General features: G+C 52.1%; 5 protein-coding genes across 5 annotated transcripts; 1 reads left to right on the top strand and 4 right to left on the bottom strand.

The window, feature by feature from the left end:
• Positions 1 to 1,761: 1,761 nt before the first annotated feature.
• On the bottom strand, positions 1,762 to 2,767 carry CTRU02_208434 (uncharacterized protein; the record flags this gene model as incomplete). The annotated part of the gene is made up of 2 exons (XM_036728427.1): positions 1,762 to 2,536; positions 2,595 to 2,767. 2 exons carry the CDS (start codon positions 2,765 to 2,767, stop codon positions 1,762 to 1,764), a joined length of 948 nt encoding a protein of 315 aa, XP_036579711.1.
• A 588-nt stretch (positions 2,768 to 3,355) lies between these two features.
• Positions 3,356 to 4,304, top strand: CTRU02_208433 (uncharacterized protein; the record flags this gene model as incomplete). Its single annotated transcript, XM_036728426.1, has 2 exons — positions 3,356 to 3,521; positions 3,592 to 4,304. The coding sequence occupies 2 exons, from the start codon at positions 3,356 to 3,358 to the stop codon at positions 4,302 to 4,304; spliced, it is 879 nt and encodes a 292-aa protein (XP_036579710.1).
• Positions 4,305 to 4,542: 238 nt separating this feature from the next.
• On the bottom strand, positions 4,543 to 5,359 carry CTRU02_208432 (dolichol-phosphate mannosyltransferase; the record flags this gene model as incomplete). The annotated part of the gene is made up of 2 exons (XM_036728425.1): positions 4,543 to 5,161; positions 5,262 to 5,359. The coding sequence occupies 2 exons, from the start codon at positions 5,357 to 5,359 to the stop codon at positions 4,543 to 4,545; spliced, it is 717 nt and encodes a 238-aa protein (XP_036579709.1).
• A 760-nt stretch (positions 5,360 to 6,119) lies between these two features.
• On the bottom strand, positions 6,120 to 9,245 carry CTRU02_208431 (DUF221 domain protein; the record flags this gene model as incomplete). Its single annotated transcript, XM_036728424.2, has 3 exons — positions 6,120 to 8,495; positions 8,551 to 9,102; positions 9,186 to 9,245. 3 exons carry the CDS (start codon positions 9,243 to 9,245, stop codon positions 6,120 to 6,122), a joined length of 2,988 nt encoding a protein of 995 aa, XP_036579708.2.
• Positions 9,246 to 13,768: 4,523 nt separating this feature from the next.
• Positions 13,769 to 14,910, bottom strand: CTRU02_208430 (uncharacterized protein; the record flags this gene model as incomplete). The annotated part of the gene is made up of 2 exons (XM_036728423.1): positions 13,769 to 14,679; positions 14,856 to 14,910. The coding sequence occupies 2 exons, from the start codon at positions 14,908 to 14,910 to the stop codon at positions 13,769 to 13,771; spliced, it is 966 nt and encodes a 321-aa protein (XP_036579707.1).
• Between the last annotated feature and the right edge of the window lie 3,639 nt (positions 14,911 to 18,549).

Below are 18,549 nucleotides of genomic sequence, written 5' to 3'. Positions count from 1 at the left end.
ATTGACAACAACAAATGCAACCACAGATCACAGATTTCTTCGTATGCAAGCGTAGGTGTGATCATTTTAGATCAGTTATTCATGAACAGTCAAGGATGCTCATCTCCCCAAGTTAGCTTGACGTCAGAAAGAGCGCAGGGGCAAAAGCTAATTGGCAACTTGCTTGTTAGCAAAATGTTCAGTTCGACAAGTGGGCACAGGTAGATAATCAATTTAGGTTCAGCCTAGATAACCAGATACTGTCGGTTGAGGAAACAAAAGCTACTATGTACTGTAGATCCTTCAATCAGTCATTATTTTCAGCGAGAGATTTCATTGACTGTAATTTTCAAGGTAAGGGTGACCAAATAGCTGTTGGCCAATGCCCGTTCCTTGGCATGATGTCGTCTCAACCAGCGATGTATTGAGTCATGGAGACTTCCCACGTGGACTTGAGACCTTGCAAACCATGCTGAAAGACAGGTAAGCTATAGTTAGTGAGTTACTCGTGTCAATGAACGAGACGGCTCGGTTCATCCGAGCTGCGGTGGAGATTCCATTCAAGCTCCAGGAGAGCGTCGGAAGGGCAAGGACGAACGTTGCTCCATTAACGGGCGTTAAACCCATGGTAATACTGATATTATCTTCAAATATTTATGCATGTTGATTTTGGATGCGGTCGAGACTGTTCGCAGATCTACCCGTTATGAATTTGTTCCTTGAACGATGCAACCTTCTGCTGACATTGAAGTTGTATTTTACCAGGATATAGTCGGTATCTGAGCACATCGCTGCCGCATTCAGAAGTTTGAGAATGCCTTCACGGCTTCTTGGGCCGCTTCTGACTCGGGGGCTTTTCTTTGAACGCCAGAATAGAGCGATAACTTCCTTTCATAGCTGCTCAACGCATGGGCTTGCCAGCCTTCGCCCATATTAGTTACAGTATTGGGACTTACTGGCGAGAGGAAGAGCGTCTTGGGTTGACTCGTGGTAGAGAGGTTGGAAAGGATAGGTAGGCCAGTAAAAGTTGAGCATGTGAAAACACACGTGTCATGGGCAATAACATTGGATGATAAGCAACCAGCTTTCGAGACTAACATATGAGGATCGACATATCAGTAAATTCACCTCTGATAAATGCCACCAAATTGTGCTCCGTCTGTTAGTGTCTGGTGGCCGGCATATCATCCGCAGCGCTAGATTCGAAACAGCAGGATGGAGATGTCCGCATTTTGACACCGCAGAAAGTTTTCTGCGGTGTTATTTCGAGAAACCCGATCAACTAATTGTAACCAACCATCTACCCTCCCTGCCCAACCCCGCTTTGTGTCTGTTGCGAGACCTCATTGTTGTCGGTTTCTATGCTTTCCGCATTCTCTAGTCATGCGTCTTCTTTACTTCACACAGCCACCCTCTTCGAGACAACTGCGGCTCGTATACGCGAAGGTTTTAGAAGCCGTCTCCTCGAATCTTCTGAAGGTCTACCAAAGTTTAAACGGATGATGCCTCGTTAAATCCGAGTAAGGTAAATTTGATCTTATCACTAGACAGACAGGACGGTAATACCTATGATTTACATTGAGGCCAATACCTGCCATCCGAGTTTATGGGACATGCACAAGTAAAATACGACAAGAAACAATAAGCAGTCGGTGACTGCACCTCCTAGACAAGACACAAAAAGCTCACAAGTGCGAATACACCATGAAGTTACCGAACAAACGGATGTATGAACGCTATTGAATGCAGGGGTATCAAATGCACTTATCTCTATAAACTCCATCATTTCGCCCTGACCTTACGAATAACGACTCGCGTCCCATCAAGCTCCCACCCCACACCGCGATCCCTCACCAACACCTCCCAGCTCTCCCCCGCACACCTTTCAAGCCACTCCTTGTCGACACCTAAATACGTCCGCCCAAAGCACTTCAGCACGTGTGTCCGCATTTCCCCCTCGGCGAACTCCAGCAACTTGGCGCGGTGCCCGTCAACACTCCTCTGCACCTTCCGGAAAGCGACGAAGTTGTCGTGCGCCAGAGCCGCAAGAACCGCATCCACTTTGGCATCCTTCAGCCCATAGCGACGGCGTATCGCGTAGGCCTCGGCGAGGTCCTGGCGACGGCACGCCGCATCGAGTACGAGGTAGCTTAGGACCTCCTGTAACTCAACGCTCGTCAGGTTCTGAGCGGGGTGTATCGTCCTCAGTACATGAAGGATCGCGGGGTGGTAAGACTCGGGGTGCTTTATGAGGACGGACAGGCGGATATTGAAGAGGTACACCTGGATGGCGAAGTCGTCGATGCGTTTCGATGCGACGATGCCTTCGCGGAGCTTTCGCAGCGCCATCATGACGTCTGATAAGCCCTTTGTGTTGGCTGGATCGTCTGGAGGTAGTCTTGGAGAGGATGCGGCAGAGGCAGCCGGGGATCCCTTAATGTCGAGCGACGCGAAGCGCCGAAGGAGCTCGTCGCGCTCGCCAGCGTCGGAGCAGAATGTCATGTATCGCTCGACAATCTTTGTGTAGTATCGCTCCTGGGTCTTGAAGTCAAGAAGTCTGTGTACCGGTTATTACATCAGCCAATGCTCTTTTCTTCTTGCGCAGGAGGCAGTACCTGGTGTCACCCTTTGATGGCAATCCGATGCTGTCGAGGGGGTCCAGATCGACGGGTTTCAATCTCCCCCAGGGCCCCGAATGCGAGCGGTTGCCTCTGCCGCCGCCACCACCGCCGCCGCCGCTGTTTCCTCCCCTAAACACTCTGCCCCCTCGTCCGCCGCGATTCGACATGTTGATGGTATGGCTACTCTGGCGTCCCGGTTGGTGGGGGGAAGTATGAGCGGGTCGAGGGGTGACATGTCGTCAAAACAAGACGGGATGTACATCCCACCATTCTTATCTTATCTAATCGCCGATCCGACGCCAATAAGGGCACTTGGGTACCCCAGAGTCCTTCTGTGAGTTGGGGGGCAGATCTGGGCTGGGGTGTTCTTTCTGGGTTGAGTGCCAAAGTACCCAATCTGTGTTAAAACAGCCCTAATTGAGAGAGAGGCACAATGACATTGTTCAAGAAACAATGCAATTAACCCCCCAACGGAATGCTCCTGAGACCGAACATCTGATGTCTGGCGATTTAGTTGCCCAATGCCGACATCCATCCTTACCCCAACCTCGCCTGGGGGGGTTAGACGCACGAAGCCGCGGGGAACCTCGGCAGGTCTAGGGAGCTCCAAATGGGAAGCTCTAATTGCGACGCCGATTAAAGCTTTCCTTATAACTTCACGCCCACAGCTTCACCAACCCCCAACAACAGACGAAGCATATCCCTCCCTTGAAATCACCCACAACTAATTACAAAGCTCCGCGAGCGCTGCCAAAATGTCGAACCGCGTATCGCAAATCGCCTCCCACTTGAATTACCCAAAGGGCATGCTCGCCGGCCAGGTAGCCATCATAACCGGCAGCGGGCAAGGCATCGGCGCCGAAGCAGCCCGACTCTTCGCCAACGAGGGCGCAAAGGTCGTTGTGGCCGATATTGACGCCAGTTCGTCCCCATTTTCTTGACATAATCTCATGTTTCCCCGCTGGCTACTTACACCGCATCACTCCAACAGAGAAAGCCCAAGAAGTGGTAGACAGCATCACCTCCAAAGGCGGCAGCGCAATCGCCGTGCCAGGCGACATGTTCTCGGCAGAGTACATTGACACGCTCGTCGCCAAAGCAGCCGCCTTCGGAAACAACAAGATCCACCACATCATCAACAACGCCGGCTTCACCTACGACGGCATGATCCACAAAATGTCCGACAAGCAGTGGGACACCATCCTCGCGCTGCACGCCACGGCGCCCTTCCGCCTGGTCCGCGCCGCGGCCCCGTACTTCCGCGTCAAGGACGGCGAGAACAGGTGCATAGTCAACATCAGCTCGACCTCGGGCATCCACGGTAACGTGGGTCAGGCCAACTACGCCCTCGCCAAGGCCGGCGTCACGGGCCTGACCAAGACCATCGCGAAGGAATGGGGTCCCATGTTCGGCGTGCGCTCCAACACCGTCGCGTTCGGGCACATCAAGACGCGGCTCACTGACGCCAAGGAGAAGGGCGCCTTCGTCGTCGGGCCCGACGGCGAGAAGATTGCGCTGGGCATCCCGCAGGCGCAGAGGAGCGGCGACGGGGCCAAGCAGCAGGAACAGGCGTACGCGGACATACCGCTCCGCAGGCCCGGCACGCCCACCGAGGCGGCGTCGGTGGTGCTGGCTGTCGTCAGCCCCCTGTTCAGCTACGTGACGGGGCAGACCATCATGGTGACGGGAGGCCGGAACATGTAATAGTAGACTTACTAAAAGAAAAGAAACAAACAAACACAAAAGGGCATCACAGAACAGAATATAATTTTCCATGCGACTCGCAAGTAATTAGGTATCCGGTACTTAGATTCCCGTGCCCCCAACGCCCCAAATGCCATGCGTCCCAACCGGCACGCGCAACAAACCAAAAAACCATCGGTATCGTAGCAACTCTCTCTTAATCTCTCATTTCTTTTCTTTTTTTTTTGTTCCTCTCCCTCTAGACCTTGAGCCAGAGAGACAACACGCCCTTGGCATACTCCACAATCTCGTCTCCACCAAGCTTACTATCACCGTAGATACGGTCGACAAAAGTAATAGGCACCTCAGCGACAGAGCACCCCATAGCCTTGGCGCGAACCATCATCTCCATCTGGAAAGTATATCCCTTGCTCTCGGTGCTCGAAATCACCTTCTCCAGCACGCTCCTCTTGTACAGGCGGAAACTGCCCGTGAGGTCGCTGACGCCGGGCCGCAGCACCGTGTCGGCGAACAGGTTGGCGCCGCGCGACACGAACTTGCGCTTGAGGTCCCAGCCGTAGACGCCGCCGTTGCCCGCGTACCGCGTGCCCGTGACGATGTCGTAGTTGCCCTCCTTCTGCTTGGCGACCATCTGCGGGATGAACTTGGGGTGGTGGCTGAAGTCGGCGTCCATGATGATGACGAAGTTGCCCGTCGTGAACTGCAGGCCGTGCACGTACGCCGTGCCGAGGCCGAGCTTGCCCGAGCGAGTCTTGAGCACGACGTGAGGAGAGTAGGCCTTGACGAGCTGGTTGGCGACGTCTTGGGTTCCGTCAGGAGAGCCGTCGTCGACGATGATGAGTTCCCAATCGAGCTTGCTGTTTAGTGCAACCATTCAGTCAGCATATCGTGCGTAAACGTTTGGATTCTTTTCCTCGTAGGAATAATTGAGGTGTGGATGGTTCGAGGGCGGCTTACTGCTCGGTGAAGGTGCGGTTCAGCAGCCAGGTGACGATAGGGAGGTTGTGGCGCTCATTGTAGGTCGGGAGGATGACCGAGTACTTGTTGGCCGCCATTTTTGTAGTCGATAAGAATTGAGAAAGGGGACAGGCTGAGGGAAATCTCGAGGTGTGTTCGAAGCAGACGTTGCGGTAAGGAGCGTGGTGAAGTTGGCTAGGCGTCGATAGAGGCTTGCGGCGATGCTGTCCTTTGGAGGTGGAATGCCAATCCAGTTAGCAGCACCTTGAGTGGCTCAGATGACTAAGCTTGGCCTAGCCCCTGAATTCCAGGGGTGGGCCACCAAGCCTGGGGACGGGAGGGGCCATGATGCGCTCCCACCTCGGTTTAGCCTCAGGATGTCAAATGTCAATGTCGCATTGCTTGTGAAAGTTAAAATACTGCGTAAGACATGGTCAATCAAGGGCAGTGTTCGAGAGACTAGGAAACTTTCATGCAGAAACTTAAGGATCCCGCCCAGAAAACTACTGGTTAGAAACTCAGTGGTGATCATGTGAAGGGTAGTCATTAAACCTATAAACTAAACCACTGGCACAGCATTGTCGCCGAGAGGTTTGAGGAGCACCATTGGCTCCATGCAATAGCAGTCTATGTCTCGTATCTTTGGTCATTATGATTTTGTTGAACAGAAAAACGGCCAGGACGAGTGCCAGCCATCAAATCTCTAAACCCGTACCACACCAACAATGAGACCATCAATAGTACAACGCCGAATGCAATGCCGTCACAAGGACACCGGATCAGGGTCACAAGTCGACCCTCCGCTCTATTATCGCTCACAGAAAGACAAAGAAAATCCCATTATTCCCGATTATGCAATTACCATCCGTCGTTACGCCGCCTCGAACCACGGAAGTAGTCATATTGTGTCGGGTCGTGCTCCACAGTGTCTGCGTCTGCCTGAGGGAGTCCGCTGTAACCCCTCGGTCCGCCGCCCAGGGCACCAACCGTGGGACCCGGTGATGGGGTGGCCACTGGCATGCCGGCGGCATTGCGCACCAGCGCAGAGTCACTGCCGTTATCCATGTTGTATAGAGGACTGCGCGAGCGGTCGCCATACGTCGACTGCTGTGCAAAAGCGGCTTGTGGCGCAGGGAGTCCTCCAGTAGGGGACGAGCGACCATTGGCCGGCGACATGTAACCTGACGGTGGGGTAAAAGCCTGGAAGCCAGCATTGGAAGCCTGGCGCGGCTGGGCACCGGTCATTCCACCTTGAAGAGGTCGGCCAGTGGGCGTTCCGGGGCGAGAGCCATTGTCGGAGTAGTCTGTCATCGATCCGGGAGTGCCTGGTCTCATAATGTCGGGGTTGCGGCCGAAAAGATCGCCCTGACCGTGCTCTTCCGCGAATTCGGCTCTGTTCTTGTAGTATTCGAAGTCCAGGTGAGATTCAGAAACAAACTCGAAACCTGGAATACCCGCTGACTTTCCGGGCTTGCCTGAATTCATAGGATCCAGCACATAGGCGTCCGAGTATCCGGAAACACTCATCATGTCGCTGCCGTTGATTTCCCTTCCGTCGCTCAGACGGCCCTTGTAAACGGCAGGCAAAATGGACTGCGCCTTCTGGTGGACCATGGGGGTGATAAGCGGCTTGTACAGAGCAGGGTGGCCGAACCGCGACGCCAACCTCTCGCTGCGCAGGCGCGTCTCCTTTTGCACGCCGGCCTCAGGATGCTTAGAAACGTTATGCGTGGAGTAGTAGTGAATCTTGGCGTCGAACATGCGGGCGCAGACAATCTTGAAGATGATCAAAATAACTGGCAAAGGTACAATAGCCAATGCGACACTGTGGTAAGCCCAATCCGATCTGGCCCACGCGCCAAGGAAAAAGGTACAATGCGACAAAAAGACGCCAAAGAGGAAACGGTTGAAAAGAACACGCCAGAACATGCCGCCAGACTCGGTCTTGGTAACGAAAATGTAGAGCAAAAGGTACTTCTTGAGCCAGTAGTCAATGGCGTAATACAACGTAGCGGCCGGAAGAACCAGGGGCTGAATACCAGAGAAGGCGAGTGCGATGGTTGCGTAGTACAGGAAGTAGTTGTAGTACGAAGCGAATTCGAAGGTAGGCGGGGCGGTCAATTCGATCAACTCTCTGGGCGTCGGGCTTGAAAACTTGCGCACGAAGAAGCTATAGACGAGCTTCCAAAGCTGGGCGAGATCAATAGCAGCACCCAAGTTGCGCTGCAGAAGCCAAGTCACCCAGAAGGGGCTGACCTGGCAAAGAGCCGTGAAAACGGCAGCAACAATATCTTGGTCAATGATTGCCTTCCAGGCATCCTTCTTCTCCCCGGCCTCCTGGACGACAGCAGACACAAAAGACCAGACGGTGCTGAAAAGCGAGAAGACGATCAGGTTGTTGAAGACAAAGAAGGCGTACAGTTTGGCCAGCACATGCCTCTCACGGCCAGTCTTGGTCTGGTCACCAGCTTTCATGGACAGGCGGCGGAAAATCATGGGAAGAACAAGATAGACGAGAGACATGATGGCAGGGGATGCAATACCCTGGACAACAGCCCACCATTCTGGGTTCTTGCGAAGCTCGGTTCGGAAGTCAAGCCAAACGTTGCCAAGGTTTTCCAAGTTGATTAGGAAAATGGCGATCATGGCGTTGGGAACAATCCATACGATGGTGAGAACCGCAATCCACAAATTGTTGATAATCCGCCTCCACCGTCTAGTCGCGGGGCTCAGGGGCAGATTGTCCCAGATGATGTCGTTGGGCTTCGGAGCCAAGGTGATTCTGGTGCCATGAGGGTGCTTCTTGCGGGTAGCGTAGGCAATGTTGTGTGCCTCGGCGATGTCAGAGTAACTCGCGAAACCGTAAGGCATGGTACTGCGCTTGTCGACACTTGCTCGGACCTCTTTGATCTCGATCTCCAATTCCTTGATTCGCTGCGTCAAATATTCGATAGCATCGACCTTTTGTCCCTTGGGATAGGTTTCGAAAGAGGGATCCTTCTTAGACGGCTTGCACATTGGGCGGGCGGCGGGCAAACGATCGGGCTTCTTGAGGTACTTGGCCAGCACCTGCTCCAGCTTGCGAACGGTGTGATCATGCTGCTCAATCAGCTTGGGCAAATCCTTGACGTTGCGAGCGATGGCGGTGCGGGCAAAGGAAGAGCTCGGCACAACTTCGTCAACGATTCTTGCAATGCCCTCGTCAGAGCATCGGTCTTTGGGGATATCGTAAAACTGTCGCAATTGTTAGCTCAACACGCATATTGAAACCTTGCCTCATAAAACTTACCATCAATGTGCGAGCGTGCAGACTGTTCTGGTACTCCTCGCTCTCAAAATAACGGCGGCGTAGCAGCATAACCTTGCGATAGTTCCACCACAGAAAGCCCATGACTGTGAAAGTGATCATGTACGCAACCGCGACCTGAGCCCAGTAGGCCTTCTCACCCCAGACAGCAATAGGCGTAATGACCTCGATCCATTTCCTATCCTTGAGGGCAGTAGCATCCGCGTTGTTCAGGTAGACAGGGACCAAGATGGCGATGGTGAAGACAGAGATGGTGGCAAAAATGAACAGACACATGCGGACGAAGCGGAGGAAGATGGTGGCGTCCATGCCAACGTGATGAACAAGCTCGGCCTCTCCCGTGTTCCATAATGGCGGAATCCAAGACCAGATCTTTTTGCCGATGGGCGGAGGAGCATGCTTCTCATCGGCATGCTTGAGCTTAGGAGCATAGACGGATTGATTGTACGGTCGAAGGAAGGAGAATGTAACGGCGATGGCAACCGTGACACCAAGAGAAGTACCCAAAGCGGACCAAACGGCGTTGTTTTGCAGCTATACACAATGTCTGTCAGCGTCCGCAATATTCAGGGCAACCTTTTCTTCTTTTCTTTTGCTGCCATTGGAGGTGGTCTAACCTGTCCGCTGAAGGGATTCTTCAGCAGCTCCAAAATCTCCTTGCCCGGATCGATACTCATTTTGGCTGTCGGGACCCCCTTGGGGCGAGGGGGTTGAGAGACGTCTCTCTAAAAGTGTTTTCGGAGACGGGAGGTGTCGGTGTCCCTCGTTGATGATGCTATCTTGGGCACGAGATGGGACTGTTCCGACTGCAACGTCTTCGAAGGGAGGAAATCGGTCGTCTGTTTAGAATTGGAGAGGAACCCGCGATAAGAGCTCGTCCAACGTATTTTGTATTGGGGGCCTTCAACGGCTATAAATCAGAGCGACCCTTTTCGTCGTGTGTCGTGTGTGTGTCGGATGATGATGCCGGGCGCACAAAGCTCTATTGTCGGCTTCCCAAAGGAAAGAGGGGGCAGAAGACAAGTGAATGACGCGGGCTACCACAGCGAGAGACACGGGAGGATGATGGATCGTCGGGGCCCTGAAAGAGCAAAGGTGCCCACCGCGGTTACAGTTTGAATTAGTGGAGCAGCAGCGGTATATCGAAGGGGGGAGACGCAAGAACGATTGGCGGAGGTCGGACTAGATCACGGAGGACGCGGAGAGGGGGGGAGGGGAGGGAAAGAGAGAAGAGCGAGGGAGAGGGAGGAAAAGAGAGAAGAGCGAGGGAGAGGGAGGAAAAGGGACAAGAAGTCGATATTGGTCAAGCGAGTGTAAGGGTAGATAAGAGAGGTTTAAGGTAGGGGTCAGAAGGGTTGGAGTAGTGGAGGAAAGAAAAGGCCGAAAGGGAAGCACGAAGTTTGTTGAGCGCGGATCACAGGATTGCGTATGTCACTCTGGCCATCCCGTCTTTGGGTGCGCCGATACCCGGGTCCTGGCCTGGAGCTTCCTTGGAGGTACCTGCTGCCCAGCTCCCAGGAACAGCCGGGCAAAAACAACATGGAGAATAGTGTAAAAAAAAACATTTTAGAAAAACCCAGTTTAGGGGATTGGCTCACATCAGGTCCCTGCAATTCTGCGCTAACGGGGCCTTGGGGCGTGGCTCCACTTCATCCGACCCACCACCAAGAAGTCCTGGAAGTACGTACCGCCATTCCATTGTACCTGCTGGTCATGTCATTCGCTGTTCTTTCTCGCTGGTGGTGGTGGCGGCTGCTCACTTGGATCTGATCAGCGGCGGTGGTGCTCACCTCAGTTTTGGTTGTAAAGGGAACCATCAAAGTCCTAAAGCATGACTTGAAAGCCGCCGAAAAGTCAACCCTCAGCGTCTCTAAAAATAACATTTACACTTCCTATGTGTTCTTCACTCTTTTTCTTTTTCATCCTAATGCATGTCAAGAAGCATCCGCAGCTGCAGGAACGTGTAAAGTGTATTGTGATGCTGTTTTTCCAAGTGTCTGTAGTTTTGCAGACTACTTTCTTTCCCACGAGACTCAGAAGAATACGTACCGGCATCGACGGTAGTGGCTTCCTGGCTTGGCTTTTTTCCTATTGACGGACACCAGGTGAACTATTCAGATAAAGTCGCCTCATTGGCCAACTGTAGCTGCCATCTCAAGCAAGCGCCTCCACCGGTAGGCGGGTCCACTGCACCGGCTCTGGCTCTGTTCTTGCCGCCCGCCGCGGTCTAGCTGCCAACTGGCAAGGACTTGGAGGAAGACAGAGAGGGAAAGAGAGAGCATGGGCCCTTGAGCACGCACAAATCGGCAGGGCCGCCTGCCGCTCGCTGTGGCTGTGACTATTTTTGCATACTTGGGCCCCGGTACAGTGGACTTGTGGGCGCCCCGCCCGTGTGCAGCGTGCCAGCAGTGCAGACCATCGAGACCACCTGCACACCTTTCCAGGAACAGGAGGAATGGGGTTGGAGGATTTTGAATACGAGGCGCGCGGAGGCCCGTCTACTTTTCATTCTCCCTTGTTTGAGCCATTCCGTTTCGCTGAAGTATTTTTTTTATCCCTTTGATTATGCAGACTCTGTGATTGTATGGAGATGCGAGAAATGCAGAGAGTCATGCGAATCAATAACCATCTCCTCGCCCCAACTTGCTGCCCTCTGACCTTCTCTATACGTAGTGACAGTACGTAGTAGTGATAGGTGTTCCAGGAACAGACATTGATCTGCACTGCGACGGTTCCAGCCCCCCGTGGCCGTTAAGTACTATGTAAGTGTGTGGCCCTGCGCCAGAAGGGCAAGAGAACAAACCAAAGAAGGGATAAAAACAGAATAACGCATTTTCAAGAGGCAAATAAGTGCCATCCATCATTCCACCCATACAGAAAACCGATTCCCGACAGTCCAGCTCTTTCTGCTTGTGGTTGAATCCTCCTCGAGTCTCTTATGCCTGTTTACCAGGAACTGTGTATTAAGTCTGTATTAACTCTCTCATGAACTCCGACAGGCAACACCTTACCCCATCGCGTGTCACATAGAACAGAAAAGGGGCTAGAAAATGCCCCCGCAAAGCACCAAGACCACCAATACCGAGAGAAGCGGCATCTCTGTAAGCACCGCAACTGGTCGGTCCTACTATGATGTGCCAGCGGCACCCCGGACTTGAAAGGCCCCCGTCAAAGACAGGGCAACGCATTGAGAGGGGTCCTTTGGGGGCCTTTGGGGGGCATTTGCCAATTCCCCCGGCCCCGGGGTCTCGCGACCTTTTGTGGAGAGAGGGCAGTGTAGTGTCTGTTACCTGTATGACGGAGTCCAATTGGCAATTTTTGGGTGAAATATTGAAATGCTGGGAGGGATAACATAAGCTTGTTGTCACTCCTTTTAATCTTCAATGAGGCGGTGATGGCTTGACGGATACTTAAATGGCAATGCTAACGCAAATCAACAGCCTCACTCAAGCAATACACTGTAATCAATCCCCCATGACTCTTAATAGAAGCTCCAATAGGTTGTGGCCAACAATAGAGCCAATGCAACCAACTACGTCGTTCCCCAGTCGGGATTTTATCCAGCACAGCCACCCGTCAACTATTCTCATTCAAAGGAAATGAATTGAAAAAAAAAAAAAAAAAAAAAAAAAAAAACCAGTACTTTACGACCCGCCCAAATAACCCGAGATAAGCATTTTACTTTTTCCAGGGTTGCACCGCTGAAGCAAGTCCCTTACTCGAACCCATCGGTCGATTTCCCCTGCATGCCCTGCTTTCTCGCCTGCTTGCTTGCTTACTTGCTCAATTGCCCTTTTCCGTGTTTTTATTCCCCCCCTCCAAATAGCGGCACCGGTGGTCTGTCTACAGTACAGTACATACGTAGTTCGATACCCATGGATTGCTGATTCCTGTTGATCCCCCGCCCACCCATCGCCAAGCCTTCCGAATCCCACCACCCGCCCTGGTCTTTTTTCCTGCTTCCAGAACAAACTAGTATCCTCACGTGCACATATGGTTAGTGCACAACATAGTAGTAGTACCCTACACATAAAAAAACACACACCGCACGCACGGAACGGGCTTAAACCCACGGAGCCCTGACGGTAAAGTAGATAGTGGACTTGGCTGACCAGCCGAGAACGCCACCACAGCGCCGCCCCGTTTCGTTCTTCCCTACGTACGTCACCGTCCAAGCGGCGGCCTCTCCATGCCGTACCATGCCGTACACTATTCTGTCTTTTTTTTTTTTTTCTTGCTTCGCCGTTCGTAACCGTTGTTGACTTTTGCTGGCGGTTGCTCAACACCGCCTAGTGGGTTTCCTTTGTTTTCACAACTCGTTCCAGTTCGTGGATTCCCTTCCTCTAAGTTGATGTTTCATTCAGCCTTTTTTGGTCAGCTCGGCGTTTTTTCCGTTATGAACTTTTTTTTTTCCTTTCATTTTTTAAAAGCTCGGATAAACAATGACCTCTTCTTCCCACGCGCTCAGCGGCTGCAGGCGTCTACTTGTCTCGCCATCTCTGAGACTTCCCGTGTAGCTGAGCACTGTTAAAGATCTTCAGGACATGCATTCCTCAAAGACTGATCCTACTAATACACTAGGACCACCACATGTCTTTTCTTCAAGGTGGCCAAATGGTTCACATGTTGAAGACGGCGTTTTGGGTACTCCGTACTCAGCTATGAATCCCTCACCCGTTGACCATGGTGACGCGGAAGATGGTGGGCCCTTCGCGGTCTGGACCGAGAAAAAGGGCCCTGTAATACGTCATCCATGCTGTAGCGCCTGGTGATCCTTCCTTCCCTTCCCCATTATCGATAGTTGCATCTATCTAGACGGCTATCTGACTTGTTCGTAAGTGAATGTTGGATCCGGTGATTGAGCTAAAGTATCTCCTGGCGATTCACAGAGGCACTCAAAAAGTGTGAAAATGACTGAATCATGGTTGAAAAGCTACCTGTACAAGCATCATTATGTACATAGTCCTCCCCATTTTCATAGAATGCTGCTTCAAAACCACACCAAAAAGACAAAGACGAAAAACATAATCCCGCACCTCCTTTTTGCTTGTCCAAAAACCCGCGGGACAAAGAGAGCAAACCCGCCAGACCGGCCTGAACCCGGCCGCGACACTGGCCGTATTGGGCCGTGTTTACGCAAATGAAAACATGGAGCAGTGACAATCACTACTCCGCATAAGTTTCTCATGACCAGAGAAACTCAAGCAGGTCCCTGAGAACGAGTCTTACGCGCAGTTTTTCCAACAGGCGACAAGACTTTTTTGACGTTCCTGGCCACCTTGTGGCCCACAGACTCCTTTTCCTTCTTTGGTGAGTCCTTGCTAGGGCTTTCCTTGACGACATCCTTCTTCGGAGACGTCTTGGCTGCGCCGTTCGTTGGGGGTCGGCCGGGCTTGCCAGTCTTGATCTTTTTGTCGGCCGGCTTCTCCTCAAGCTTATCTTCTGCTGCGCCGTTGGTGCCGTTGGCGCCGTTGGCGACCTCGAGGTCATCAGCCTTGCGCTTGTCGCCAGTCTTGGCCTCCGGAGGAACAGCTTGCGGCGCCGCCTCGCGCTCTCCCGAACCGGTGGGTTCGATTTCGTTGAGGGCACCAGTCATCTCGACATCTTTAGTAACGGCGCCATTAACGACATCAGGCTTCTCGATGACGGGCTCCTTGACCGGCTCATCTTCAACAACAGGCTCCTTTGCAGGCTCCTGCGCGATGGGCTCCTCTACTGACTTTTTCACAGTCTCGGTGGCTGGCGCGGTACTCGTAGCTGGGACGGCCGCGGCTGGCGGCTGTTCGGGAGGAATGGCCTTGGGCTCATCGATGCCGGTCGTGGCAATAGGACCGTCCTTGTCAGGAACATCTTCGACGGAAGCCGGCTTGGGCGCATCGGCGGTAGACACGTTTGCAGCTGGCGCATCAGCTGGCGGAGCAAGAGCAGGAGGCTCCTCCAACTTGGCGGGCTCAGTGGCCGAAACGGCAGCTGTCTCCGTCGCAGCTGCGGGTTCGTCCTTCTTGTCCTCGGCTACCTTCTCCTCAGCCGGCTTTTCTTCGAGGGGCTTCTCTTCAGCGGGCTTCACCGGGACAGCCGCTGTTTCCACAGGCTTCTGTGCTGTCTCAGGGACTGGATCAGGAAAGAAAGTCAGCACGTCAAGATTCGAGTATTATGAGGTGCAGCAACAGCGGCCAGCATCATCGATGCAGTAAGGGATAACAACCAGCACAACGCGCAATTCGCGCCCATAGAGCATCCTTCGACTGCGATAGTGCTTTTAAGCTAGGTTTGGTGACAATACTCACCTGCGTCGATGCCAGCAACAGCAGGGACAGCTCCAGGAACGGGATTGGGATCCATTGCGATGACGTAAGGGGTGGTGTGGCAGGCGCACAGTGCGCAGTAAGTATGATGGCAGTCGTCGGGTTAAATGTGGTCAATGGCCGCCCTCGAGTGTCAAAAGGCGTGAAATTTGATGGGGTTGAAGGTTGGTATGTCGTTTGGCGATGAATAGCTGGAAAGATTGAGAATGAGGATGGGTGGGAGGGAAAAGATGAGAGAAAAGGGAAGAAGAGGTGAGGTTGGAGTCGGAGCTTTGGAGCTGCTCCTCAGCGACTGGGCTTTTGTTACTGCAAATGCACAGCAGGAGCAGGAGCGGCAGGTCATCGCACAGAAACATGGGGTTGGGGAGCGAGTCCTGGGTCTTGCTGGTCCCACGGGACGAATCAGCAATGGAGTGAGAGGTAAGGGCGGCTCGGGACACGCCATGCCCAGCAGCTGTTCGTGCGTCTGCTGGCGCTGCTGCTGCTGCTGCTGCTGCTGCTGCTGCTGGGCTCGGTCCAGTATTTTTTTTGCGTGTGAAGGTGCTTGCGAAGTGTTCCAGCTGACCCTGAGCTTCACTAAGCAGAACATGGAGCGGACCTCGAGGAGGCAGAGTGAAGCTGCAAGGTTACAAGGAAAGGGCTGCGAGAAACAAGGTTCCCCTCGCGGCAAATTGGGTGGAGAGGAACCTGTGCCGTCATGTCAAGCTGACGTGACAAAAGCCCCACGGCAGACCTGCGATCTTGGATGTTGCAGGGCTGGAGCTTAGCCCCGGTTAAGAGCCGGTTAAACCGAAATGGGGCTGCTGGCAGACTCGGACTTGGTTTTGGATGGGGAGGGAGGCGAGAGCAGACCACTAAAGATGGGGGGGTCGAACCCTTTCGACACTTTCCTTACCAGCTTTCCCCAATCCGAATGGACTTTTTCTCGATTCTTCAAGCGTACAAGGAGCGACCAGTGTGTAACAATGGCACAGAGCATTGTTGTCGGTAGCAGTAACATGGTGTAGCAGGTTCGTCTCAGTGTTTATGAAGCCGCAACTCTGTGACCCCCTTCCCCTCCGTAGCTTAGCTCTTTCTTGCATAGGATCGCAGAAGAGGAAGGCAGGACCGTGCGCATTCCGTTCGATTCTACTGTGGGAGGAGGAGCTTCCTCCGTGGCGCTCTTTGCTGCTTGAGCTGGGGGGCTGGGAAAATGGCAGGGCCAACTGCAGAGTGTTGCAGCAGGTCGATGCGGGGAAACCACTTACAAATGGCAGTCCTCGATTGGCGATTCTCCACTTACTCAACTTTGTCCAATCAAAATTGATGATATCTTGAACTATGTCTAAGCTCCTGCACGCCATCCGTGATCTACTGAGCTGCAGCCGCCTGCCTGCATGTGCCTTCCTCTCCGAAATAACCTCATTCAATTTGTTTCTCCTTCTTATTTTCGGTTTTCTGTTCCATTATGTGGGAGTTATGAAACATGGGCCTTCATATTTCATTACCGATTTGCAGGTAATTCTAGAAATCTGCAGTCCTCTAAAATTCTTGCAGATGCAGCCTTAACTTTCTTGGAATAATGACAGGCCTCATTTCAGCCTTGTGTGTTCACTTGATAGAATTCATGATAGTAAACACCTCAAATTCTCGTTATATTATAATTAAGCTAGTGAACCTCATGTTAAGTAAGTCTGGTCTACATCTGATTCAATCCGGGCTGGAAAATAGCCCGTTTGGGTTTGATTTGAGCATCACGCGGCAGTACTCACTGTCGACGAGACAGGCTTATCTTCCCATGCCTACCAAGATAAATTTCGACTTTGATTATCCGTACCTTATCTATCCAAAGGCAATAGTGGAGGTACATGGGATATTCCCTGAAGCTCTAGCGCAATTCCCCCTCAGGTCGGTGGTCCTTGAGCGCTTTAAGGCTCGCCCGTGCTTATTCAATCTGTCTCTCCCATTTGGATTTTGACGCCCTCTATGATTGTATTGATATGTGTAATACTGCCACTTCTCACACCCATCACTGATTCAAACAAGAAAAGATGTAGTGTTCAGTCGGTTTCTAGAAGACCCTCACTCACACAGGCCCCAAGCACACTCCCCATCATCCCGCCAGGCAACAACTTCTACTTGTCAAGTTCCATGGGAGCTGCTCACCTCAGACTTGGCCACCAACGTATCTTGTGTTTTGTAGTATTGCGCCGGCGCCTGCTTGGGCGCACTCTGGGGAGGTTGGATGGTGAAGAGGACGGGTAAGTTGCACAGGCCCGATAGGATGGTGTTCGGGATAAGTGACAAGCTTGACGGGATTGATGTGGTTGTTACCGTACCGACTGTGGGTGACGTACTAGGGAAATATTGGCGGGGTTACTAGCTGGGAGGCTGAAGAGGGATAGGATATGGAGCTGAAACTATCTCCAGGCGACACGAAGGGTCCTGCTGAAGATATATACGACGTTGTGGTGGGAGATATAGCAGCAGTCAGCGAAGTAGTATAAGAGCTACTAGTGTTAACGTCTGATTGGGCAGATGAAGGTACTGTAGAACAAAAACTGAAGACGTAGGTGATAGGGAAACCCCATTACTTGACGAAGTAGATGATGACGGTGAAGTAATCTCGGATATGGGTTGTAGAGTAGTTGGAAAGGTAGACAAATTGTCTGTTAGTTATGCTTAGTATGTCACTTAGAAATCAGACTCTGTTCCATGGCAGAAGTTTTGCTTCTTTTGCTCCGGCCCACCACGGAAGGGAAAAGGAAGCTGCCTCAAATTACAATGACTAGAAAGGGGCTGGAACTTATTTGAAAACTTAGGTAGTTTGAGTGTGATGACCCATAATCAATTTGGTAACCAAACAGTTTAGGCTGGGCTGGCACTCACTATAGTAGGCAACATCACCGACGAATCGACCGGTAGTAAAATAAGCAGGAGATCCTTCTGAAAAGCATTCAAGCCGAAGGCATGGAGGTTAAAGTCGAGCATGCCTCGGTTGTTTGCACGGGGGATAAACAACGTGACGGGCAGTCCGACAGCGGCCATAGGTTCCGCGACCATTTGCTCCAGCACTTTTACTGCGACTTCTTCTTAGAATATCAGACACAATATAATACACCAGTTTCCCCCTCAATTTTTCCTCTTTACGGGTAGCCCCTGTGGTTCCAACGTTGGTATTTAGGCCAGGCCGCCCAAAGCTGAATGGCTGTCTTTGCCATCTATTAGTCTTCTGCCATCATTAATTCAGTTAGCCACTATCTCTTCTTTGGTGTTTCCTTATGCTCTATGTCATGTGCATCGCTTTACTTTCAGCTCATCTTTTCATCTCGCCCCGGCATTCTACTTCCATACTTCATGCTTAAATATTTCAACAGTCTATCAGAAGCGTAAAGGTCACCGCAAACTGTTTACTTTGAATTGATATACACCTTATCAGAATATTTTCCTCGTTTTATTGATTAATTGCCAAGGTGTATGCGAAATATGTTCAACGCCGAAGTGCGCTTGTCGTTGTCCCACTACCTACCTAGGTAGTCCAATTCAAAGCTGCCACACATTGACTGGCAGTGGACCAGGGCAGAGCACCGACTTTAGGACCAAGCAGATCGATAAAGGTATCGCAAGGTCATTTGAAAGCTGCTTGCAAGTCATCTTTGGCGCTCGTTGCAATTTCGCCGATGCTAGCACGCTCATT

The sequence above is a fragment of the Colletotrichum truncatum genome (assembly GCF_014235925.2).
Source record: "Colletotrichum truncatum strain CMES1059 chromosome Unknown Contig_0005, whole genome shotgun sequence".
Taxonomy (NCBI): domain Eukaryota; kingdom Fungi; phylum Ascomycota; class Sordariomycetes; order Glomerellales; family Glomerellaceae; genus Colletotrichum; species Colletotrichum truncatum.
Note: the sequence above shows the minus strand (reverse complement) of the source record. Positions and strands in the feature narration are given on the sequence as shown.